Here is a 27,240-nt window from a genome sequence, read left to right on the forward strand (position 1 = left end):
CGTCGCGTGAAACAACCCCCCCGGTGCTGCGTGTGTTCGCCGTGGTGTCGGATCCCCCATTGAGCTCGCCGTTTCACGCCGGAAGTATCGTCGCCGAGCCCCGGTGCCCAGGTACCAAGAGCGCAGCGCGCGGTGCATCCCCCCTTGTGGTCAGCGATCAACCGTGCGAAAGGATCATCCTTCTTCTCAGGTGGTACAGGTCGGCGGCTACTCGTCGGACGGGATGGACGTGCCCTGTCCCTGTTCCCCCGTGCCTCCTGCCATCAGCGATCTCGAGCCCGAACGTCTTTCCGTCCGGCCAGCCTGCCCGTCGATAAACTCGCTTATTGATTTCCCTCTGTCTCCCTCTGTCTCGCTTCCCAGCGTCCTCGTCCTCGCTTTTCCTCTATCGCGTTGGGAGCCGTGGCCGTCGAGCTTCTTCCCACGCACCTCTCTGCGCCTCACGGACCACCTAACAGGTATTTTCCACCGTTTCCCGCACGCCAATGGCGCTGGTCAGGGTTGCACCGTGGACTCGGCTACCGGGGTGGCTGTCCCAGCTCTCTGGAGCCAGTCCAAGGTGGCGGAGCACCGAGGTAGATGAATTATTCAAGTCGCCAGGTGAAACTGGGGCTATGGACTCTCTCGGATCGGCCGTAGATGTCTCGTGCCGACCTGGGGTCGAGTTTGCGGGATGTCGGGCCGACTGTCGCTGAGGATTCGCCTCTGTCGCGGGCTCCTCTTTGTCCTGTGTGACCTTCCTCTCTCTATTCTGTCTCTCCGCCTGGGGGAGGGGGCAATGCTAGCTTCTGCCCTCGATTTGGAGGTAACGTGTCAGCTGTGAGGATTACGAGGGGCCTGGGATTCATGGTAAAAGGGACGGTCGGCTGCTATGCGGTGGGAATTCGTTAAAAGTCGTGTGGCATTGGGAGGCTTTTAGGGGAAGCATCCGTGCATATCTAGGAATCCAGCGTATCGATTGGGACGCGTTTTCGGGATCCAGATTCGAGCGTCGCGACGTTACACATACGGAGGCTCCATCTTCCGTCTACGTTCATTCTGCCAGCCACTGAAATCGAAACCGTGTAACGAGCGGCGTGGGTGGTCAGGGGGTTAGGAATCGATCTTCCAAAAATATTTGCTCTGTTGCCTCCGCCACCCTTTCCCACCTCCACCTCGCCACCGCCATCCCGTGGCGCAACGTAATCGACGAACGTGGAGGATTCCAGCTTCTCCAGTGATATTTCCGCCATTTTAGCTGATATTTTCCACTCGAGTCGCTGGCTAACCTGCGGAAATTGAAGGGTGCACGGTAGGGGATGATCGAAACAGTTAATCGCTAGCGTGGCACTGTTTGAAGAACCTGGGAGTGTAGAAGGGTTCTCTTCTTCTGAGGATGTAGCATATAGACCAAAGTCTGAGTAAGGGTAGGATTAGATCTGGGTTGAGTTTGGCGAAGGCCTGCGTTAGATCCCAACTGGGTCTCCTGGCTCTGCATAGGGCACAAACCGGGTCTGAGTTAGTCTGAACAAGTTGTCACTTGCATTGCTACATTTGGGATCACCAATTTCTCTGGCATTCTTTTGTATCATTTAATGCAGTACACTTATTGGTGCCATTGTTACTCATCGCAACAGGTAATTGAATTGTATGCAAGGCTTCTTGATTGCAAATTCAAAGCTGAGGAGATCACCTGTGGTATCTTCCCCAAAATTGATGGAGTATTATATAGAAGCATATGCACTGAGCAGAAGCTCCCCAAAAGGGACAAAGGGCTCTTAATCTACTAGCCCCGCGTCATATTGACGTTACAATGCATTTCAATATTATTAAGAGGCTCTTGAGCCGAATACAAAGATGTATGTACGTAGGTAGTTACGAGCACTCTAGAAATTCCGTTAATAGGGGAATCCTCGCTTTGCCAATTCGATTTTATGATCTCTTGGCTGCTGACTGAGTCACTAATTTCACATCTCTTGAGTGGAGGAACAAACGTTGCAGTCCTGAAGAGCCCCTCTCAGTACAAGGAAGAATTCATCATTGTCACTTCACAGGTTCTACTCTTTAACACTTGACTACCGTCAAAATGACTGGTTATTTATAAAATACGTTATAGGTACAAGGAAAATAAACCTTTTCTCATACTTTTTTAATTTTTATATACTGTTAAAAAATAAACATACACATATTTATACTACTTAGAAATACATTTTTCTCATAATTAAAAATGGTAACTTTATTGCCAAATCTAAAACCAGTCGTTTTGGTTAGTTAATTCTAGTGTTAAAAATCTGTTTTAACACTTCCTTGTATCCCTGCACCATTTGGTCTACCCTCTAATACCTGTTCAGAAATTCTTTCTTGCAAAACTGTCTCTTGTCTCCCATATCTTCATAAATACCAAATTTTACAGTCACCCTACTATAATTTCCAGAAAGATTCCACTGCAAGCCACTCCCAGTAGTCCACGTGCGCACTATCAAGTTTTTGCTCCTTTCTTCAGCGTTCAAAATCTCCTTTTCTGGCTTTAGATCTTTTTTTTTCACGTCGCAAAATTTTCGCAGTATAAACGCTTTATCGAGCAACTAGGGATGCAACTATGTGCAGCACTGGCGTTGCACGTTCGACGTTAACATATGGGCGACGATATGATTATCGCGAACCTTGTCCCACTTTTCACGGCTGTGGCGCTTGGAGCACGATTGCGTAGGTGGCTGACACATTTCCACGGCGAAATCTTTTCACGGTGTTTAGGTATCGGCGACAGGTTGTCGAACTTCCGGTGCTCGAAGCCATTTGGAAGCAGATTCCATTGAAGATAGGAACTGAATTCTAGAACTTTCTATCTCCTTCAGTTTTTTTATATTGTTATCTAAATATTACACAAGTTTTATGAAAAAAATTCAACCCCCTTTTCTTCACTATTTTTAGAAGTCTTTTTGGAGGGATTCCATTGAAGATAGGAACTGAATTCTAGAACTTTCTATCTCCTTCAGTTTTTTTATATTGTTATCTAAATATTACAAAAATTTTATGAAAAAAATTCAACCCCCTTTTCTTCACTATTTTTAGAAGTCTTTTTGGAGGGATTCCATTGAAGATATGAACTAAATTCTAGAACTTTTTATATAATTCATTATTTTATACTGCTATCTAAATATTACACAACTTTTATGAAAAAAATTCAACCCCCTCTTCTTCACTATTTTTCTTCTTTTTGGAGGGATTCCATTGCAGATACAAATTAAACTCTAGTACTTTTTATCTCATTCAGTATTTAATATTGGTACCTAAATATTACACAAATTTTAGAAAAAAAAATTCAACCCTCTTTTCTTCACTATTTTTCTTCTTTTTGGGGGGATTCCATTGCAGATACAAATTAAACTCTACTACTTTTTATCTCATTCTGTATTTAATATTGTTACCTAAATATTACACAAATTTTAGAAAAAAAAATTCAACCCCCTTTTCTTCACTATTTTTCTTCTTTTTGGAGGGATTCCATTGCAGATACAAAAAAACTCAAGTACTTTTTATCCCATTCAGTATTTAATATTGTTACCTAAATATTACACAAATTTTAGAAAAAAAAATTGCACCCTCTTTCTTCACTATTTTTCTTCTTTTTGGGGGGATTCCATTGCAGATACAAATTAAACTCTACTACTTTTTATCTCATTCAGTATTTAATATTGTTACCTAAATATTACACAAATTTTAGAAAAAAAATTGCACCCTCTTCACTATTTTCCCCCTTTTCTGAGGGAGGGAAAGAGTTGCACTCGGTTCTGAATGAAAGATGTAACCAGATAGACCATGAAACAGATTACAAATTTCGTCATGTAAGCTGATTCTGAAACGGGGTAAATTAATTAAAACAGTGTTTGAACGTGTCGCGTAGTTTAAAGATTTCGGGGGTTAATGTAGTCTTCCGCAGCAACCCAGAAACCCGATGGGCGGTTAGAATGCTCTTTCCGGGCCGAGACAGCATCTAATTTGTCCTCGTCCCGACGAGCATCCTAGAAATAAGCGAGGCAGAAATGATAGAACTTGAAAATCCGAGGGAACCGTGGGGTTGCCGCTGCGTCTCGAGCATGAAATCGATAAGAACCTCCCACCGGGTCTAAAAAGTTCCAAGAGTTTCTATGCTTCAGTGTCGTTTATTTATAGCCACCCGCTCCTGGAATTTATTTTCCGGTACAACTGCAGTTGGAATCGCAGCTGATCCTATGCTCGCTAATCACCCTCCACCCATTCCCCGGCATTGTTCCGCAATCGGCGTGAAATCATTCGAGCCGCGTAACCGCCAGGCATCTGCAGACGACCGCCTCATTCGCATTCACATGGAAAACCGTCTGCAACTGTTAGCCCCGCGGCTCTGAGCCGCGAGTTTGTTCAGGTGCATCGGTCTTTGTTGGCGGATCAATTTCGCGGCAAACAAAAAGCAATTACCCTTGCCACGTACCTTTTTTTATATCCATTACACACACCTGGCACCGTCCCCTATTTATCCACTGCAGTTGTTACCGCAAATTCCAACTGGCTGATGCAATAGTCAATTCCCATTCTGTAACAGTATTACAGTCGGATTGTCGCATTTTTCTGCAAAATGCACAAATAGATTCCTCTCCCTTCTCCGCATACGCCCTCTACGTTTTATCGTCGCGCCTTTAAAATTGACGGGGCTGTGGTAAATTTTGTGAGTCGACGTTGACCCTCACCGTGACTATTTTTATCGCTGAATTTCTTCACTGTTATGCAAATATTAACCCTTCGTAGTCGCGCCTTCTTTTAATCGTGAATTCGTCAGACGGGGTTCACTGCACCCCCAAGGTTGAGAAACACTGCTCCATCGGCTTCGCTCCCCGGACTGCATTTATTCCGCTTTTCCCACGTGGCCCCGCGGTGTCTGCAGCCGCCCCTGGCGCCCGGGAAAAGAGTCACGGGCACGGAACCGCCGGTCTTCCTATCGCCTAGGAAACGCAGGGCAGATTAACGGCAGGCGACGCGACGGAAGTTTCTGCGGCCTGCGAACGCGTGCGTTTCGTGTCCAGCCTCGTTAAAGTCGGCGGAGAAGAGGCAGTGAAACGGCAATGGGATTTTGTAACGACCTGCGTGAAACTGTTTATGCCTGTGCAGCTGGCACCGGAGTGCCAGGGGGTGAATGAGGCGCGTGATGCAAAGGCTCCATTTTACATTGAGGATGATTTAATGAATGAAATTGTTCGGCCCCGTTTTTCAGCGCTGACTTTATTTTTCACCATCTTTTGTGTGGTTTTATTGGGGGTGTACCTTTTTTGTTGTGGAAAGAGGGTGGATGAGAATCGTCGGGGCTGATTGGACCACTCGTGGGATTATTGATTATCCAATCAGGCATCCCTGCAATTGCATCAGAGAATCTCATCCAATGGTACTGATCGATGCATTGCATTCTGAGGTGCCATTGTACGGGAGGGGGTGGTAATTGGGAATTTATTGGGGAAAGTATTGGTTAATTATGGAGGGAACTGCTCGCTGTAACTGTGCTAGAGGGTTGATCCCCAGTGTGCCGATATCTCTGCACATCCTTTGTTGCCGTTTTATTGGCATTGGGTACAAGAGGGAGCATATTTTGAGGTACAGTGTTGGGGCTGTTGGATAAGAAAAAAAAATAGAGAAACGAAAGTTGCTGTTTCGGTTAAATTGAATTTTATTCCATCGAATGAAATGGGGAGGGAAATTCTGATGGGAAATGTAGACCTATTGAAGTATAAAAAGTTGCAAAAAAAAAAAAGTAAAAGTTACCATTTTAAGTCACCAGAATTTGTTCTACGATTTTCATTCTTCATTTCTCCTACGATTTTCCATACTGAAAGAGGAACGATGTGAAATAAAAATGTCTTTACTCCATCCACCCCCACGTGACACCCCCTACCCTTAATAAATAATGGAGCAAACACTGTTTTTCTTAAAAAAAATAGGAGAAGCTCAACTCGGAATGGTCCTCGTTAATTTTCCAATAATGCGAAATGGAAAAAATTATGCTTCCACTATACCAACCCTGCCCTACTATTAAATAACACAAAACCTCAGATTTCCTTGTTAAAAAAAAAAGAAAGTAAAAGTTACCATTTTAAGTCACCAGAATTTGTTCTACGATTTTCATTTTTCATTTCTCCTACGATTTTCCATACTGAAAGAGGAACGATGTGAAATAAAAATGTCTTTACTCCATCCACCCCCACGTGACACCCCCTCCCCTTAATAAATAATAGAGCAAACACTGTTTTCCTTAAAAAAAAAATAGGAGAAGCTCAACTCGGAATGGTCCTCATTAATTTTCCAATAATGCGAAATGGAAAAAATTATGCTTCCACGATACCACCCCTGCCCTACTATTAAATAACACAAAACCTCAGATTTCCTTGTTAAAAAAAAAATGAAGTGGTTCCAATAAGAAATGGCCCTCAGAGGTGCAAGTCTTCCTCCTTTACTGCGTGGGCGTGCACATGCCTATCAAGAAACCGCGATATCGTCCGAACGAGGAAGGGAAAGAAACGACTGAACGCGAATGGTAACGAAAGAAACCGTGAGCTTGTCCACGTTGACAAGGCCGACGAACAGAAGTTCGGTGGGACTCGAAGAAAGTCGTTATCCTTTTAAAAATTCACCACACTCCTCGTTCATTAACACTCTACACTCGTCGCGGAATTACGCGGCGGAAAATGTGACCATCGGAATTCGTTGAATATAAGTTGCAAATAAATCAGTCGATTTGGTGGAAAGAAGTAACAATATTGCTTCCATCGAATTTTCTTCGCTCAGCACGAAATGGAAGCCTAAGTTTGATTAAAAAAATTAGTCCCCTCTGGAATTTTGACGCATTCGCGTAATCTTTTGTGCTCTTCACTGTGGAGCAAATAATTCAGGCCCCTGAGTTTGTGAAATGTGGTGAATGTTGAAAGAAAAATTGTTAAAAGCGTGACACTTCGACGATTTTCTGCGAGACGATGTTAGACTGGAACTTTGTTGGTAAAAAGCGATGGCAGAACTCAGTGCTTTTAGTGGGCAATAATTATATGAACAATTAAGTGTCTGTATTCAAGGTTCCCTTCATTTCTTCGTACGATCATTCTTCGTATCAAAGAGGAAACTATACATTCAATTTTCAATAGTGAATGAAAACACTGAAAAACCAGAGTTGGGCAGAAATTAATAAAAAAATATTTAAATAACATCTCAATTAAAAGTTACTTCAACTTTGGATTATTTGACGAATAAACGTAATTTTTTTATTCTCTTTTGGTTTGTCTTTATTTGACAAACGAGCAATAATTTTTTAAACTTTTATTCTTTACTCTAATTTTTTATTTAAATAAAATGTTTGCCCATCTCTGATTACAACCTGCACCAACAAATTTCCAGTTTCCCAAACATCTCCCCAAACTTCCCCCAGCATCTGAAAGAACTAACCCACTTGTCGTTCATTCCACCCCCCAAAGCATTCGCATACAACCCCAAACAGTTCCATTAAAGCAGCCACTAACCCTCCAAACTCTCGCAGAATATTAAACTCCAATTTCTTCGCGAGCAAAGCAAAGAAGACTTGCTGCAAAACCGTAATTCCATCTTTACTATTCCACGCCCCGAAACACTCACGCGCAGCCGAAAGAACGTCCCATGAAAAGGACCGTTGAAGTTTAACAGTGTCGCGCAGTGGAGATGTTCGATTTGTTCGCGCGGAAGAGGAAGGAAGAGGAGGCTTCCGCCGGGATGAGGTGGAAAAGGCGAAGCGGGACCAGGCCGCCTGTGAAGGACTCCGTGCTGGAGCTGCGGCCGAGGATGGCGCGAATGTTGTCCATAGTCGAGATTACCTCGGGCGGCGGGCTTCCGGTATTGACGCGTGTGCATTTCCTGGTGGTGGCGGGCGATGTTCCGCGGTGATTGCGAATAGTGTCGGTCGATCGGGGGACGCGGACGGTTCGCGGAGCTTCCCGAGTGGCTCAGCCCGAAGAGAAGCTGCGAGAAAGTAGGATATAGGGACAATAGGTCTGGGAGGGTGGAGGGGCCGCGCGGAGTTAAGTGTAATCTTATGAGGGACGAGGGATCGGCAAGGAGCGCGGTCGAAGATGGGGAACCGGCCGGAATGAATGTAGAAATTCATCTTGCTCGAGGAGCGCCGGTATTGTTGGAGGACGGAGGACAATGTGCTTCGAGTTGATTCGGGAGGAAGTGGTGGAGGGAAGAAATTGGGGGTATAGTGTTCGGGGTGGTTAATAGGGTGGCCCTTGTTTTCAAGCTGCGATTTCTTCTGCTCTCACCCCCTAATACGGTTTGATTTCATAAAAGAATTGCAATCGCACAGCAGGAAAGTTTAGAATTCATCAGTGGTTTTGAATTTGAAGAATTTCTCAAAAATGGTAAGCCTTATCGAAATTTTCTTCAAATAACATTGAGAGAGCGTTCAATTTTCTACAATTTCTGTGTATATAACTTTTCTGTGCTTCCAACCAGTTCTTAGATAACAGCGTTTGAATACAGAGAGATCGGCGCTTCGCGCGTCCCACCTGTACTCGCGAGGCGCCGAGCTCTCTATATTCAAACGCTATTATCTAAAAACTGGTTGGACGCACGACAAAATTATATATACTTTAATTGTAGGAAATTGGATGGTCTTTTAATATTGTTTGAAGAAAATTTCGATAAGGCTTACCATTTTCGAGAAATTCTTCAAATTCAAAATTCATATTATCAAACGGCACCATTCTAGGGGGTGGGAGCAAAGAAATACAGAAAAAATTCGACGCGTGATTTGGGGGTGGTTGTTGATTTTTTGTTTTTGTAAATGAAGCACAAGGGGTGGGATAGATGAAGAGCAAAAATAGAGAGGTATGTGGGTGAGGGTGGATTTACGAAGGGGAAGTATTCGGCGGATTTTAAATTATGGAGGGATTAAATAATAGTTTGGGGAAGAATTTGCGATGGTATATTATTTATTAGAACACGGAATTTACGAATCTCTACGGTGGAGGTTGAATATTGATGAGGCTGTAGCTTGGAAATTGGGAATTTATAAAGGATAGGTATAATTTAATAATTAATTCTAAAGAATAATTAACAGAGACTGCGAATATTTAATCAGCGTGGGTAGTGAATTACGCGACTTGTAGATTAATAGTAATTCTTTGCAGACGTGTTGCTTCTACAAGATAAATGGTCGCTTCGCGCTGACATTTGCGTTTGCGTAACAAATTGTCGAGCGCAAACGTGCCCCATGAATATTATCTTTTAAACGAAATTCAGTGTCAGAGAATATTTCAACAGAAGCAGGAAATGTGATAAAAGATAATGCTGAAATATTTAAAAAAAAAAATTGTTCCATTATGTATAAAAGTAAGCCATCCAGCAGGGGTTGTAGAAAGTTTTTCTCACTTCTGCGAAATGAAAAAGAAGGCACCTGGTACACTCAGTTTCCCCAGAAACGCCTCTGAAATGCAGCCACCACAGTGGCACAGTTTTTCAAGTCGTTGACCACCCCTCTTCTGCACCGTAGCAAGATGAAGTATCATTTAAAAGGCTTAACGCAAGCTTCGTGACTTGGGGAGAGCACACGTGGCACGAGAAATTCGCTTGACTCAACGCTGCACCCTTCTTCAAACCTTTTCACCCTCAAATAAATACGAATATACTCAGGCTTGCAAACAGCATTAAATCAGCTGCAAAGATTCGTGAAAGTTCGCGGGATAAAATTTATGTAATGGAATTTACTCTTTGCACATGTCAGGCTACCCATCTCTACCAGCTTCAAGGATTCTAACCCTGCCAGAGTCTCCCTAGCTCTCCCTGCTCTCCTGCGAATTTGCCTCCAGCTTTCTGCTTCAAATCGAGCTTTTCTCCCTTTAGACATGTCTGCTTACCCACCCCTGCCACCTCTCGCGGGCTAGAACATCCCTGACACTCCCTGTCTGAGGAGTCAGGTGTCTAGACTCAACTGTCTTTAACTGGCAGGGTTCAGTTGTACGGGGACTTTTTCTAGGAATAGAATTTATATACATAATATATTGCTTTCCCTATATTTAAAAAAAAAATCCCACACCTTTTGTGCTTTTCTTCATACTTATCTTTTAATTATGTTTTCTTCGCAGATGGCGGGCCAGGATCCAAAGCTCCAGAAGGATGCCGCGGACCAAAACTTCGACTACATGTTCAAGTTGCTGCTCATCGGCAGCTCGGCCGTCGGCAAAACCTCCTTTCTCATCCGTTACGCGGAGGATTCCTTCACCTCGGCCTTCGTGTCGACCGTGGGCATCGATTTTAAAGTGAAAACGGTCTTCAGACACGACAAAAGGGTCAAGCTACAGATCTGGGTCAGTATACCCTGCTACTATGCACAGTTGAACAGTAACTTTCAAAATTATATGCAAGTAACTTTAGCGCCGGACTTTATTCATCACCAAGGAATCCCCCGACTCTACGTGACACGTTTGCGCGGTTATTCCCTGTCAAACTCTGATACTCAGATTATTCTTTCTGAATTAAATTCTTACGTACTCAGGCCCACCGAAATTCTGCACCATGGATCACCTAATTGCATACTCAGAATTTGGTGTAACAGATTTGCTAAGTAAATGATAAAAGGGTCGTGTAACAGAAAGGTGGTATAGCCAATCGTTTGGAAAAGAGCTAAATATAGCTTCGGGACGTTTGGTCGGTTTCCATGGAAGTGTGATTATTCTGACAAGTTTGCCCGCACGTGGCTCCATTTATCACCCGAAGGAAGATACAGAAAAATCCATAGTCGTACATTATCGTTGCACGTGTATCTTCCTCGCTCGTGACAGTCGGTCGTTTTCCCTCGGCTGAAATATGCCCGCCTGGGCAGAGTGTCTTTCGCCATTAGTCCGCTAGATTCCAAATCAATTTTTCTCATTGTCGTGCCGAATGGAATAAAAAGTCAAGGCTGCGCAATGTTCGTGCCCGCGTGAAGTAAAGGAAGAAGCGGAGGCTAAGTCTGACATGCCGGCTTCACCATTTTAGGATACAGCGGGTCAAGAAAGATACAGGACGATAACGCGGGCCTACTATAGAGGGGCGATGGGTTTCATCCTGGTCTACGATATCACGAACGAGGAGTCGTTCAACGCGGTGCAAGACTGGATCACGCAGATCAAGAATTACTCGATCGAGAATGCCCAAGTGATCCTGGTTGGCAACAAGTGCGACATGGAGGAGGAGAGGGTGATTAGCACTGAGAGGGGCAAGCAATTGGCGGACCAGTTGGGTGTGCAGTTCTTCGAGACATCCGCCAAAGAGAATGTTAATATTAAGGTAACTTTCCAGATCCACTCTGAAATTGAAAGAACCTGGGGGATCCCAGTCGAGCTCCCTCGGAAGTGCTCGAGGCTGAGACCCAGCTGCCGCTGGCATCAAGATAGGCTCGATGAAGATCCAATTAAGTGCAGCTCGAGTCCAACTAGAGGTTTCAATTAAAGTTCAAGCTCCGCACATTTTATACAAGCTGCTCAACTGATTACCCCACCCATGCCTATTCTCTTCTTCCACTGTTTACCGCCGCCATTATCCCCAACAGGGATCGCGTGTTACCACCATTAGTAGAGGATGCCGGAAAGGTTACCGTGTCACGTTTCAACACTTATTCCCGACCGCAGGCTGTGTGCGTGCGCTGCACCATTACATTCGATCAGGCGTCCCATATTATCGCTGGTCTGGGGCCATTAATCATTCTAACACGAGTCCAAGCTATTGGCACTGGCATATTGACGTCCACTTGATCGATTTTTCTGCCTGCAGTCGGTGGCGTCTGCCTTGGGGTTCCGAGGCAGCTGAGCACCCTTTCGGTAGATACTGCTTCAGTTTCATAAAGCTTGGCGAATACGGTGACAAGTCAGGGACTTTTATTGCGGGTCTGGATTTTAGATGTATGCCACGCATGGGTAGACTAAATGGGGCTTGGGGCAGATCTAGGTCAGATTAGAGAGCTAGGTCTGGGCTAAGTATAGGTCTTGCCAGGGCTGAGTCTGTTTTATTGCTAAATGAGGATTAGGTGAGGACTGGTACCACAGCTATTTTATTAAAGCACCCCAAAAGGGGATAGATAAAGGCACCTTTGGGTTGTTTGGGTCCAAGAAATGCTATTAAGAATATAGAGACTTCGGAGACCGGCGTTGGTGGAGTTGCTTTGGCGGCTGGCCAGTATGCGGAGGATCCGAAGATCGCGGGTCCGAGGTCCTTTTTTCCGTGGCTCCCACAAATACGTAGGAACTACAAAACCTATTCCTACACTTGTCCTCAACTTTGGGAACTATATTCCCCGAGAAATATATTCCGCATGATAACACAACCAGGGGAGGAAGCCTAAACAGGGTCTAGATAGGAACACCCCATGATCACCTAGATTACCTAGACCAAATGAGACCAGAAACCCATGTTCCAATCCCACTATCCAATCGATGTTCCTCACGAAGTTCCAGCAGAGCCGCAGGCTCATCGATTCCCCCCCAGTGAATCAGCGAACTTGGTCTGTCCCCGCAGGTGGTGTTCGAGCAGTTGGTAGACATCATCTGCGACGAGATGAGCGAGTCCCTGGCGAACGATCCAAGCCTGGTGGCGAGCGGCGCGGCCCAGGGACAACGACTCACCGATCAGCCGACCAATCCAGCGAGCACCAACTGCAATTGCTAAAAACGTGACAGGCCATCTAAACGCTATCACAAGAGGGATACGGGGATAGGAAGAGGAAGCCGAGGAGGAAGAAGGAAACAGAAGAAGAAGAAGAAATATTAAAAGAGAGAAACGCGTGTATGCCTGTACATGTGTGCCTGGATGCCTGTGTACGTGGGTATGTGTGCCTGTGTCTCTGTACGCTCGTGTGTACCTGTGTGCGTGGGAAGGAGATAGCGAGAGAGGGAGAAAGAGAGAAGGAGGAAGGTCGAGTGATAACGCTGGCTCTAGTTCATTCCCCTGTTCGTCGTCCCTTTCACCCGTCTTTCCGGCCGTTCTTCGTTCTGCTCTTTTTCTTTCCTCCTTTCTCGATCGATATATTTATATATATGCACATAAACACGTATATACGTACAAGGTGGACCGTGAAATCTGATCAGACTCGTTTCCTTCCACCATCGATCGACCGATGCGGGGATCCCCTATTGCCTTGGCGCCCCTCCATGGCATTCTGCCAGCTGACTAACCTCACTCTGGCGGACTGCAAAGAAAACACGATTATAAGAGATAGACGTTTCGCGAAGAATCACGCTTTCAACCCGCGGAGAATGAATTGCCAACTCTGCAGTCACTGGAGAGACCAAAGTCCCTAGGAAGGTAGATACACTGTAAGATAAAACCCGGTGTATGGTGTTTAGAGCACTCATTAATCTTCCACGGTTAGAGTACCATTATATAGCGAACATTTTATCATTTATTTCACGCGTTCGAGGCAAGAAGCTGGAGGTTTAACAGAGTTCCTTCGAGCCACAGAAACCTAACCTAAAAAGTAGCTTGTTACAGTCAGCTTACCCACTCGTTGCGTCGAATAATTAAGGACGATGGTGTTCAAGATCGGTTTAATGATGGTGGGAGCAATTATTCTGGCCAGAATTACTCGAACCACCCTGTATGCATGTATAAATATGTATGATGGTTGTAGCCTGATTACGCGGAGGTGCCACTGAGCTGATCCGAGTCCGGTTGCGAGCAGACGTCGTCCTTGTCGGGTTCGACGGGAAAATTCGAGGGGGAACGGAGGAGAAAGCGACGGCGGCTCGCGTGCGAGTGGTTTCGCGATGAATTCGAACGGTGTCGTGGCAAGAAACGTTGACGAACTTGTCTCTGTAACGATAGAGTCTTCGCGCGGTTTGAATTTCCCGCCCCTGGCGAACGTGCTCTTGCTATGGCGCCGAATTCAACCTTTCGCCACTATTAGGATGAAATTCCATTACATATCGCCGAATTGGAGCCAATGGGGACTTTTGTAATAACAATATAGTCGAAATCTTTCGTTCGTTTTATATTCCTTTTTCGGGGGAGGGGGAAATATTCAAGGGAGAGGGAATCTAATGGGAATTTTTTCAAGTTTCAAGGTGCTTTTTATTACGCGTGAAACTCGGTGGTTTTCAGTTTCATAAATGATTCTATTCAAATTTATTAACAGACCCAGAAACCGTTTGGACAATAATAGAGAAAGACGATAATAAATAGAGGGAAAGGATTTTTCTACAAGCCTCGGAGCGGAAGAGATACATTTTATCGCAAGTGAAATTTAGAATTTGGAGTTGTAATGGAACTGAATTTTAGGGGACTGGTGGGACGATCATTTCTCTGCGCTACTGAAGAAAGAACTTTTTTTTTTCAAAATCCCTTTCCAGTGGCGAAAGGATCGAAGGGCAGCAGCAATGTTCCTGGGTCGTGAGTCTCGTTGATTCTGTCTTTAAAAAACCAGGGGTCGTGGGAAGATTGTTTAAACAGATATAGCTGTGTTCTCTCGAAATAGTCCAAGAACAAACTGATCGCAGCGCCACCTACTTTTCAAACAACATTTCTCCCGCCTGTTCGATCCTCTGGATCAGTTGGTTCGTAGCTATGGACCCTTTATCACTGTAATCAGTTTCGAAGGACACAGCCGGCTCCGATTTTCAAGCGCACCTCGATCCGTAACCGAGTGTATTCAATGCTCCGCGGTTGGGATTAAAACAAACAGTTAAGCCGCGCGCACACTTGAAAAATGTGTAACGCGCTATTATCGCGCGGATCGGTAATAAACGAGGTGGTATCACGGCGGGAATATTCGTCGACGAAAAATCCGTTTAGTGTTGGAATTTCAAGTGGCCCCACCTTTTCACGCGTGGACGCGGCTTAAGGCGCCGCGGGGCCGCGCATGCGTGCAATTCATGTGACAAATAAATGTTATGCGTTCGATTGCAGCTCTGGCAACAAAGAAAGAAATATATAAATATGTGTTGTATTTAATGAAAAAGTACTTCCGTGTGGGTTGAGATCTTTTTTATTTATTTCTTATTCTCAGCTTCAAACCCGACCACAAGTCGAAAGGCAATCAAGCTTCTTGGGGATAAAGAGGACGCGCAAATTTCAATTCCAACGTCTTTTTAGTTGGCCTTCTGAACCCCTCCCAGATTTCTTAGAGTCTGAAATTTGGAAATTTTTTTAGGGATGTTTTTTGCCATCGGAATTTTAAATCAGTAGAAAGGAAGAAATGGCTTCTAGTCAGTCGAGAGTCTGTGAAAGCTTCGTTTAAGTTCGTTGTACATTTTCGGGGGAGAAATGGAATTTTTTGGGGGAGTTTTTTTTACACCCCCCTTTATACTTAGGTAGTGCGTTTGTTTTTGACGTTTCTATTGGTTTAGAAGGAACTTAGACGAACTTTCACTGTGGCTACGATTTCTCCCCTTCTTCTGCACCCTTCGAACTCGTTCTCGTTTGAACCTGAAACTTCGACGACGTCGACCTGATGCACAACATTAATTTTGAACCTCGGAAGCTCGGGCACCTGAGACACGATGTTAATAGAATTGTTGCGATGGCTGAAGTACATTGACGTGGACGTTGAGCCTGGATAGATAAACCAGGGGGAGAGGGGTAGGTGCTTGGTCTTCCATTGAGGGGCTTTTGCTTAAATGCAACAGAGGGAAACATTTGTTTCATTTTGTTTGGAAGGGGGATCGGGAAAAATTGAGTAGCAGGCTGATTACTGTGAGAACTGGAAACATTTTTAAATTTAAAATTTTTTAAAAAATTACGAAAAAACATGGGGGAAAATTTTCCAGAAATAATTGTGGGAAGTTCATGATTTCCCAAACGGGGGTGAAAATAAATTTTACATACTGTTTAAATATCCAGTAAAAAAAAAACGTGAAAATGGAAAATTGACATGGATATTTATAGCGAAGTTAAATTTTCTTTTTCCACAATTCTGACTGAAAACTGTTTTAATGAAAAAGCTTCCAGACAGAATTTCACAGCGGAGAAGTATGAACCGAAGTGTGTCGCGTGACAATAAGTAGAGTATTGCTGTTACTCAATCGATTGAAAGAAAAGCGAAATTCCAAACAAGTGGAGCAAGCCGGCCATTTCGCTTCAAGATAAGCGCGCGTCGATGCCCCCATTTTCTCTGCAAACGATCTTGGAATGGAGGAGAAGCAGAAATTCAATTGTCCTCGCCTCGCTTTCCGTCGTTCCATCGACTGGAAAACATTTCGAGCCTGCCGTTGACAAAAGGGCATTAATTAAATCCGTCAAAGGCAGTGCGGAAAAAAAAAAAACAACTAAATCCACCCTATTCCCGCCATGAAATTTTATTTTAACCAATCGCAATTAATGTCGTAGCTTTCGTAACTACCCTCGTTACTGCAATCACTCGCAATCTCTGTAATTATTTTATAACAGCACAACGTCCCAGTTACTGAAATTTCAATTTCAATATAATTAATTCCGTTCGAAACTAATTGCAGCTGAAATGCTAAAGCTGCAGCACAATACTTATCATCCCTCAGTACCTCCCAATATCAGTCTTGAGTCTCGAAATTTTTTTACCAAATAATATAATTGTTATGGAATAAAAAATCTTCTGTTCTGATATATTGATATTATTACAAAGCATAGTAAAAGACGTTTGGGATATTTACAGGGGTGGAATGAAGCTGTTAAAGTTTTCAATTAATTATGAAATAACTGTAATTTTATGATTACCTTTTCTGTTACAAAATGCAGTATATTAAATAAACTTTTATTCCACACATTTTTGCCTAAATAAGAAGCTTTTATTTTCTTGAAAGTAGGAAAAAGTTCTGGTTGAACAGAAACGTTAATTCTGCTCTGAAAAAAGGTGGAGTTGCGACAAGTAGATTTCCAGGAAATGTCGTGGGGTGGATAAATTTAAATTGGAAACTTTAAACTTTAACTGTGATTGCTCTTCTATATTTATCCCGCTTCCAATTCCTTAAATAATATTAATTAAAAAAATATTCCCAACTTTTATATTACACCAGAACTTTTATTAATCGAGCCTAAAATAAATACTAAAAATTGAACTCTTGCAACAGAGTTAAATGTTTAATGTACAAAGTTAACTAAAAACAGAAAAGAAATGATTTAAAGCATAAGATTCCTATGCATAACTTTTATTTGCAAAATTCAACAGTTTCATTCGACCCCCGGATAATTACTATCTTCAAGCCATTTTGCCTGCGTGAAATTGACTAATTAACAAGTCGTGATGGATCCAGACCAAATGAAACATAAACGAAGAAATATGCGACAAAGCAGTGCGCGGTTGAGAGTTGAACTCGAGAAGATTTCTTTCGCGAGGTGCGCGTTAGGCGGAGTTGGGCATTAACTAAATAAGAAATTATTTAAATAACGGCTCGAATAAAAGTTGCTTTAACTTCGGATTATTTTTAACTAATTTCTTTAACTTTCATTCGTTATTCGACGTTTTTATTTGAATAAAAATTTTGCCCATCTCCTAGGGGGAAAGTGGAGAAACGGAACGGATAGATCGATCTTCGGCGTCAATTATCACGTGAGAGCGCAGCGTCCATCCAGTTACATTACTTCAGCCGTCGCCCTGGCGTTAAAAACCTACTATAGGCAAGCTGCCCCTCTGTAGATAGAGCAATATATTTAAAGAGAAAAAAAAAGAAAAAAAAGAATACATATTATATTATATAAATATATAAATATATATATGTATATTATTGAATCTGTAATGAAGTGTAATGTAAGCGTTACTTATTCGTGTCAACTCGGCTGCGACCCGAGAGAGCGGAAGCCGCGTTCAAACCGAGAGGATTTGTCAGAGAACGATCTGTCGACGGGAGGGGCTGTATCGATTGTATCGATCAGACAGGAACAAAATAAAATTGTGCTGTTAACGTGGAGGTGCGATCGTCGACGGAATATTTATTCTAACGTTTAACAAGTGGCGGTGGATAGTTTCAGTTTCAGCTTCCATTAGTTGCACTCTATAGGCTGATTCAGACGCGCCTAGTAATTTATTCGAGTAGTAATAATTTAATAATTTAGTGCATTGTTTAACTAAACTACTCGACTAATTTTTTTTTTTAATTTTAGTTTTGTGGGGCATTAAATTTGAAATACACTTTCTGGATTTTATTTTGGGTGGTGGAATGACGTTGAACTTGAATTAATTTTAATTGTATTAGTTTTCAATGGGGGAATTTGAATTTTTATTGGTTTGAAGTTGGGAGGCTTGAAGTGTTTTTAGAGATGCTTCGCTTAAGTTTTGAGGAAGCTTGTTGGTAATGTTTGTGATTACATACTTGAGGAGAATTGTTTCTTCTTTTTGTTAAGTGTTTCAATTCCCCTGTGTTGGCCAGTGCGAGGAGGAAGGAAGACATTTGTTTCAACAGGGTGGATCGAAAGGTAAGGAAAGAAGTCAAAAGTAGATCCCACTTTTGGAAATACAGTATTTAAATTGATATCATAAGTTTAATATACAATTTTGAGAAAGGAACATCGAATTTTCAGACTTATTTTGCCCCGTCCGTTTCAAATTGAATTTAATTACACTAAACCAGGGGCTGCATTCTGTTCTGACTTATATCTGCTCCAGATCTATCTTATATTACATTTAATGAAACTTGGCTATATTAAATTAGTCCTAACAACAGCCAATCAGACTTAAAAAAATCAAAATCCAATTCAGCCCACTTAATCGACTTCAAAAATTTTTAAAAATCATTTCTACAGTATTAACTTTGCAAAGCTACTATATTCAGCAGATAATAATAGTGGAAAAAGTTTGAAACACGGATGATTACAACAAGATACCACATTTTAGCAAAAAGAAACTATACACCTAACCTCTTTCGCACAGGGTTCAGGGATTCCCCAGAATGAATCAGTGTTACCAACACTTTCATCAAAATCTAACCTCAAAGTTTAGTACTGAACTTCTCTACGCATTAAAAGATATTGTTCTTAAACTTTCCTTTGAGCAATATAATAAAGCACTTGAAAAACTATGTGGCGAATAAAGTATTTTTAGGAATAAAAGAAACTAGATGATTTAAAGCAGTCCGATGTAGCCTCGAACATTGCAAGTGGTGACTGATTGATTGATATGTATTTAATTGCTCAAAATGCCCTGCCTGGTTGCGAAATTCACATTTAAATAGCTTCACGAGCCAATTCTTGAGTTGCTGTCTGACTTGGCGCGGACAATTCCCCTGCCAAGAAGTCTGGCCGTGACAGTCAACTTCTACTGTGATTTCACATCGATCACGCATGAAATTGCATAAATTATTCTAATCTGCTCAAATATTGATTGTTTCATAGTATTTAATGACCAACAGGACTATTTAGTAATACTTGAAAGTTTGAAACGAACGATGAATGAATGATACCAAAATTGTTCGTAAAATTTAATATTAAAGTCACCAAAAATCTTGAAACTCTTCTCAAGCGTTTTAGCATTATAAATGCATTTTGAAATTCAAGCAGGCTTTATAAATGCAGAACGTAAGCCTGAAAAATTGTAAATTTATTCCTAACTAATATTTGAAAATTGCAAATTTATTCCCAAGTAAAATTTGCAAATTGTAAATTTACTCCTAAATAATATTTGCAAATTTACTCCTAAATAAAATTTGAAAATCTTATTTTCGCCGTCACTTCGAAATAATCGACCGTCTACATAAAACAAACTGTTTCGCATTAAAAAAAATTATGACTCAACGTTACAACAGAATTTAATTAAAGCAAACATCGTTCGAAGCTTCCTCTAAACAATTTTATTTTCCAACGCTAAACTTCACTTTTTGGATAAAAAATAATAATTTTTAACGCGGCTTGCCAATTTAATAACCACAATTACAACAAGCAGTGGTGGTCGAAGTGACTTTAAAGCAAATAAATCCGCGAATTGCGCGTATGTCTATGCCAAATGCCTCGAAATATTTTCAGCACGAGACTCCGACAACAAAACCACCGCCACTCCCTGTTGAGTGCTCCCTGCAAGTGCATTACAGTTCCAAGGCTTTTAGCGTCTCCTCGTCGTCTTTGATGTAGCTCCTCGTGCTGAAAAAAATTCCCTCGCAACATAGGGAATAATGCAGGTAAACAAATTACACGAAATTCCCGTGGTTTCTCCCAGCTCCTCCATAAAAATTCATTTCCCACTCTGTGGGACCGAATGCTAGAAGACCCTGGATCCACTAAACTGTAAATAACACTAACGCTAAAACTAAAGCTGACAACACTAACATCCCATATTTTCAATTCCTCGTTCGGAGATTCAAGAGGCTTCGGTCCCAAGTGTGCCATTTCTTGTCCATTCCCAGGCATCCAATTTTCGTGCAACCCCAGCCATGAAATTTTCACAAACTTCCGACTTATCGATTCCCGCAACTTTCGGCGCGCCTCTTTCGACGAGCCACCTGGAATTATTATTATTATCATTATTAAATTAACGGGAGAACCCTTCAGATACAAAGTATAGAGGAAATTAGCACAAAGATAAAGTGAATATACCAAAAACATAAAATAACGTAAAATAAAGTGTAAAACAATAAAATAAAATAAAGCGAAGTAAAATAAATAAAAACAAACAAAACAGTCTGAGCCCTAAGACCTAATCACAGCACCAGAGGTGCTTAAATTAATTTAAATTAAATTAAATTACTGAGGTAACAGTCTCCTAAGCAATTGGCTCCTGAACGAAGCGAAGGAGACAGCGAACACGTCTGTGTCAGCGGGGCACTGGTTCATCTCGTCCATAGCACGATTTAAGGGTTCGACTGTACAGCGATAATATTCAGGGACACCCGGTACAAAAATTACCTACCCCCTTACCGATCCCAAAGAGTCCGCTATTTACCAACTCCCACAAGTTTCGCGCGCTAATTTCCCACTTCCCCAAAGCGCCCGCCAGCTTCATTTACCCCCCCGAGAAATGTATTTCAAATTTCACCCCCATCCCTTGCAAACGCATTTACTAAATTCAGCAATCTTCCACTCCAATCCCGGGGACTTCATTTTTGAACCTCATCAAGCCTCCAATTTACCAGACAACTTGCTTCCTCCCTGCAATCTCGCGAGCCTCCCCCCCCTCCCCTTTCCTCGCGCTTTTCCAATTGCCGGGCGACCGAAGAAAGTTGAAGTTTCGATGGGGAATCGGTCCCGAGGCAGCTGGAGGGCTCCTTGCTGCGTCGTCGTCTGATTAATCCGCGATTGTTTCGCGATTAAAGCGAGCTTCCCCCGCCCCCCCCCCCCTCGAATGTGGCAGCGGATCCTCCCCGCCGCTGCAGGGGAAGGAAACATTTGTTTGCGGACGCGCCGGCAATCTCGAGTGGCATCGATCCGCGGCGTTCATCAGCCACCTTTATCGGAACGGGGCGATTAGTTTTTGAACGAGGGGACGTTAACGAACTCGCTCAGAAATCGCGCGACCGCGGGAGTGAAGCGTTGGGAAGTGGGAACTGGGTTAGAGGGACTATTAAAAGACAGGGTTTAATATTTTTATTCCAGTCCGGGAGCCTTCTTTTTCCTCTTCGGCTGCTTTGGACGCTTGGTCCCGCTGCGATTTAGGCACCCTTCCCTGCGGAACGCTGGCTCGGACGAGAGCCTCTATCATGAGCGGGGTCAAGACGTTTGTTGAACCAGGGGGTGGAATTGTTTCTGGAAGGATTCGGTGGAGTTTGGAAAGTTTATTAGAGTGGAACCTCTGTTATTCGAACTAGTGGGGCACAGTGGCGGACTGAGTGTGGTGTTATTGGTTGCCAGGAGGCAAAGGGGGCTCACCCACGACTACAAGGCTAGCGTTTAACTTTTGTAAGAGGGAAAGAAAAATTTCAAAAAATACGTAAGTGGCAAAAATGTAGAATTAATTTTTTTTATATTTTTTGTAATTACAGTGTGCATATGTTGTGCGTGTTACTGGCAGTATACAGTAGACACTAAATGCAAATACAGTTTTTGATAATTGAATTTTTAAATATTTTATTTTTAATTTTAAAGAAACAGATATTTTTAAACAGTTTGCTTGCAATGAACATTTTACATATTAGCAGGTAGTTTAAGAAGATATTTTATGCAGTCTATTTATTAACCCTCGGTTGCCACACTGGGTCAAAATAACCCACAATTCGACTTTGAGGTAAATATCTTTGAGGCATCGTTGTAAATGGCACTACTGTTTAAACATATATTCTACAGTGTTCAAACTTTATCTCAGAATTTTTGCGACTTAATTTAACAGACAGCTTTTAGACAGTAGCTGGTTGGAAATTGGCTTGGGTCGAATTCACCCAGTCTGACAATTTTATTACGTTCGAAAAAATACAGTTAAGGGCAATCGTTTGAATTCACATTAACGTTTTTACCATGGCTAGTCCGCCACTGGTCAGGCATGATTGTTTAGATAAGGAACAGTGATCTTTCTGAGATAGATTATTCCTTTAGTTTGTTAAAATAATATTATTCGAGTGTCACTTGTGGTGGAAACTTACCACACAGCGAGCCACATGAATCTTCAATCGTATTTCCGAGAATATATTGCTGATTTATAGTCAGAACAAAAGTAATTGGCTGCCCAAGGACTCTCAGAGGCTGCCCCCACCACCGCGGCATGTAAAATGGCACCTAACGTGAAGTAGTGGTGGGGGAAACGACCCAAACAGCCATTGGATTTCAGTTTGAATATAGTATCACGCAAAAATTATTTCGAAAATGAAATTCAGAGAATATAACCTTTGTGGAGCCTCCAAAGTGTGCCCCAAGTTTAATAAACTGAATTACCATTTTGTTAACCTCCATTTTGCACTTGGAACCCTCTCGAATAATTTATCTGAGTCCAGAAAATTTCCAGGAGGGCACCAAAAATATGTTCTGCAATTTTAAAGGTGAATTGGCGTTAAATTTTGAAAAATGACAGTGTCGCCAGCAAGTCCTTGCACTTTATCAAATTTGTCTACGTTCTTATTCCCCTTCTTTGCCTCGTGTCGTCTCAATTTCACCAACCAACACGACTCTCCCCCATTTTTCATCCCCCTGCCTCTGTCTTTAATCCATCCAGCAGCCAGCAGCGCTTATTTCCTTGTCCCGTCCCCACTAAATTTTTCATTCGCCCGCCACCGTGACTTCCCCCCCCACTTCCCGCCATTTTCTGACCCCATTTGGCCTGTCTGACTACCTTATTACACTTTTTCCTTGTCGTTTGTTTGAAAACGTCTCGCCTCCCCCCTCTCTATTAACTGGAAAATAGGATTTCGAGGCTTATAACCGGGGAAATGAAAGCAAAATGATTTCGAAGGGGTGTTTTTTTAGCTCTAGTCAAAAGGCTTGGGTTCTGGAGAAAACTAGTGGCTCCATTTGCTTTTCCTTTCTAAAATATCGATTTTTAATTTTTCCCCCACCGCTCCCATGCCTCCCCAATTTTTCAGGGTATTTAAAATTTGATTTTTAATTAAAAGAAAATTTTGGCATGCACGAGATATTTGCGATACATTTGAAATTAATAGACAGCAGATTTAAAGATAAATTTTCCTAATTTTTATCACTTCCGTGCGCCCTAAAATGGTATTGCAATCTAGTTGGATTGCTTTTTGACAAGAACACGATTCGATGCGTCTAGAAATAGGGAAAGACAGGTTGACGAGGAAGTGGAAGGAGGACCGCGGTTGCCAGTAAAGAAAAAGGATTTTGTCGTATGTGTCGATATTTATTAGGCGCCCCTAAATCGACAGTTATCGACTTCTTGTAGCCAGTCGAACTCGGAAAATGCAACCAGACAAGCTTCGGGTTCTTTGCCAACAATAGGCTGATCGACGTGTGCCCCAAAAACTGTGATAACTTATTCCATCACTCTACTGACCAACATATGCAAAAAAAGTACCATTTTCAGTCAACAAGAATAATATCCAACAGTTATTGTAAAATAACTGTTAAAAATAAAAACCTAATGCAACAAATTCGTCACAATGTTGAAGAAACGAGAGGTTTGTAAAGATCTTAGAAATCTGGAAGCATGGTGCCGAGAAATACAAACTCGTTCCACACTTACACCTTCAAAACCTACACAGTGACTCATAATTGTGAGTCAGCATTTTGGTGGCTGAAAGTAGAGCAAAAAACGAGAAGAAAATGTTATATAAACATACAGCGTACAGGCCTTTGTTTTCGAGAAAACGCAAGAAATGTGCCCCGGCACATTGGTTCGGTAGCCCCCGTCACCTTGGTCCGGAGCGCGAACTCGCGTGAAATTAAATCCAACGTTTCCCCTTCTTTTGTGGCCCAGATTTCTCCCCTTTATGCGCCGAGATATGACGAGGGATCGGGCTGTATTACCGAGAAGGTTTCATCAGAATTTCACAAGATAAAAAGCAGCCACCGCGAGGCTTCGCGGGCGGAGAGTTCGTGGAAACGAGCTCGCTCCCGTTTCCTTTTCCCATTCGCCATTCGACGTTGCTCGATTTCTTTGGGTCTCGCGGGGTGAATGGCGGGGGAAAAGACGGGGAGAAAGGGTGAAATCGAGGGTTGGTAACCGAGATCCCTTCCCTCGCGTCAGGGTTACACGAAGGTTCACCACTCTTCGCCGGGGTCGAGTACGGTCTGCAACGAAAGTGTATCGCGAGGAAAACTGCACGACAGCAACCGTGCAACCCCCTTTCTCTCGCGAAGGGTTGTTCTGCCGCTTTTGTTCCGGCTCCCCTCCGGCTCGTCGTTCCTCGGTACACTTTTTCCGCGCTGAAGTTCATTAATATTCATCGCGCCATGGGCCTGGTCGCGAAATTTCGATCTTCCCAATGGACACCTGTGCGCGCGCGTAAGAGTACGAATTTACTGGCCGGGGGGATGAAACGGAGGACTCGAAAATAGTGTCTCGTTTAACCATCTATTGAACGGAATTATTTTAAGTATTCGGGGGAGGTGGGCGAGTGAAATTTTAAAAATCCTGAAATGTAATTGGTATACAGGTTCTCCTCGAAATCGTTTAAAAACTATAGAAAATTGACGATTCTGAATTACATACAGGGTGGTCCATGTAAATAGGACCACTTAAATATCTCTTCCAATTGGGATGGTGCAAAAAATATTTTATATGCAATTTGAATGGCATCAAGGGACCAATATGCCGCAAGAATTTTTTTCAAGGTCATTTTCTTCTGAGCTTTCAAGGTCATCCATGTTTTTCACATAAGTGCATATTTCTTTCTATTGCAAAGTGTAGCTAATGTTAAAATACGTTCAGATATATACCTATAATGACATAACCTTGAAATGAACGTGAAATTTATGTCTATCGAAATCGGGGTCTTTGGCAAAGTCGCGACAAGCGAGAACCTTAAAAAAAAAATTCTTTCAGCATATTGGTCCGTTGATATCATTCAAATTACATATAAAATATTTTTCACACCATCACAAGAGATACTTAGTTGGCCATATTTAACTGAACCACCCTCTATATACACCACTTAGTATACACATCCAAATTGCAAAGTAATTCCCTCTAAATCCCACGAACCATACATTAAAAACATAGAAATTACACTTAAATATATCAACAACTCCCGCCAAAAGAAATCCCCAACTTAACCTACAAATCTCCCTCCACTTTTTCTCCCATAAAAATAAAATTCGAAATAAAACCCAAACGCCTCGCAAACCCCGCAAAACATTCAATTTTCCTAAGTTCATCCACAAGCCTAATTACACCTTCGCGGCTCTTAAAATCTCGCCAACTCCCGGTTTAAGTCGCAGCTGACCGTGCGCCATGGCGTGGCGCAGCCCGCGCATGCGCGTTACGTCGCCGCGAATATAGCCACCGGAGCGACGTTTCCCGCGCTGTCGTTCGTGAATATTCTTCGCAGCCACGGGAAACGGCGGTCCTAGAATCTTTTTCCCCTCTACCCACCATCCCCCGACTCGTTTCGCGGGCACCAGTCTCGTGAAAATAACCGTCCCCTCCCCCGGCCGATTTTCCGCCCCCCCCCCTCCCCCGGCGCGAGTTTCCCCGAGGCAACGCGTGCCGACGACGCGACAGGGGAATCGGCCAGTGGTGCGCGGGCCTTCGTGGCGCGAGGACATGCACGGTGTCTCTCAGTTTCCGGTTCCCGGTCGCGCGTGCTCGTCCGTTTACCTCGTGTGAGTGCGTGTGCGTCGCAGAAAATGGACATCCTCCGCGCGAGCAATCGGTTCGCCCCCGTGAAACGTGCTTACGGACCGGCTTCTCTCCTTGTTCCCGGCGTCTGAGGCTGCGAGAGGATCCATCGGGGCTGGATCGATGACTCTTCCCTAGATCCCAGTGAGTAGATTGTTCGATTCACGTGGCGGGTAGTTTGAAAAGCCTTCGCACATACGTGTTTTTACGAATTTTCTTGCGAAATAAGGGCGATCCAGAGTGTAGATTTTCTTGCTTTTTGGAAGCTTTGAAAGGGGTGGGTTTTTTGGGTCGGTTGAGATTATTTATTTATTTTTAATTATTCGGTTGGTACATGTGAAATTGCATACCGAGGGTGGAGTGTAAGGTACTTTGTTTATATCGGTGATACGACTCGAGAAATGTCACAGAATGTTAAAGAGATAAAATAGTTAGTAAGCAAAAAATATTCCCCTTGAAGAGAAACATTTTTCTTTCCAATTAATCCTACCCCCATATTCTTCATTTTCTTATTTTTACTCGGTACCTTTAATTCCTTTGCAGAGCCGAAGCGACCAGCACATAATAATATTTTACTATTTTTCATCCCCTTGTAACGGCATTGGCTAACAGAAAATGTCAATTACATTTTCAATTAAAACCCTGCTCCGAGTGGTTCATAATACGGAGAGGTCCAATTAATTTTTTTTCCCTTCCTGGGACGCAAGTAAGCAACCCTTTAACCAGGTGGAATCGATCGTGGCCACCTTTTTCCACCTTCGAATTCAAATTGAAACATCCCCCCCGCCCCCTGCCCCGTCAGCCTCTGATCTCATATTCTCGGGCTGTGCCAAGCGGAACGGAGATCTCCGCGCTTCCGCCTAGTCTGTTTTAATTCCGCTGCCTTTGTGCCGCGGCGTCCAATTATTGCGCAGAGTTGCTAGCTGATAAGAAAGACGCCGCTCCATCGAATCAACCGGCGTAGGTGGATTAGATCGTGGCCGGGCGCGTCTAATCTACATGATAATTGGTGCCCGGTCGGGCTTCCGTCTCGTATAAATTAATATTTCCAAGTGGAACGGTCGAGAAGACCGACAAGCGTTTAGAGGGATGGTGTGGGTGGATCTGCCGGGGGACGCTTTGAGCAGCAT

At 43.0% G+C, this 27,240-nt stretch overlaps 2 protein-coding genes across 7 annotated transcripts in view; both read left to right on the plus strand.

Moving 5' to 3' along the window:
- The first annotated feature begins 21 nt into the window (after positions 1-21).
- On the plus strand, positions 22-17,879 carry Rab3 (RAS oncogene family member Rab3). Of its 4 annotated transcripts, none has more exons than XM_076828089.1 (4): positions 22-190; positions 10,107-10,328; positions 10,999-11,289; positions 12,514-17,879. In XM_076828089.1, exons 2-4 carry the CDS (start codon positions 10,107-10,109, stop codon positions 12,661-12,663), a joined length of 663 nt encoding a protein of 220 aa, XP_076684204.1. In that variant the 5' UTR covers positions 22-190; the 3' UTR covers positions 12,664-17,879. The 4 variants fall into 4 exon arrangements, with proteins under 4 accessions (XP_076684204.1, XP_076684202.1, XP_076684205.1 ...); XM_076828087.1 differs by lacking the exon at positions 22-190 and adding an exon at positions 7,326-7,854; XM_076828090.1 differs by lacking the exon at positions 22-190 and adding an exon at positions 7,851-7,990.
- Positions 17,880-25,982: 8,103 nt separating this feature from the next.
- Positions 25,983-27,240, plus strand: part of Stacl (SH3 and cysteine-rich domain-containing protein) — a 70,590-nt gene continuing 69,332 nt past the window's right edge. For all 3 annotated transcript variants that reach the window (XM_076828064.1, XM_076828066.1, XM_076828065.1), the window contains exon 1: positions 25,983-26,254. The gene's annotated coding sequence lies outside the window, so the exon portion shown is untranslated. The remainder of the gene's footprint in view (positions 26,255-27,240) is intronic.

The sequence above is a fragment of the Andrena cerasifolii genome, chromosome 15 (assembly GCF_050908995.1).
Source record: "Andrena cerasifolii isolate SP2316 chromosome 15, iyAndCera1_principal, whole genome shotgun sequence".
NCBI lineage: Eukaryota > Metazoa > Arthropoda > Insecta > Hymenoptera > Andrenidae > Andrena > Andrena cerasifolii.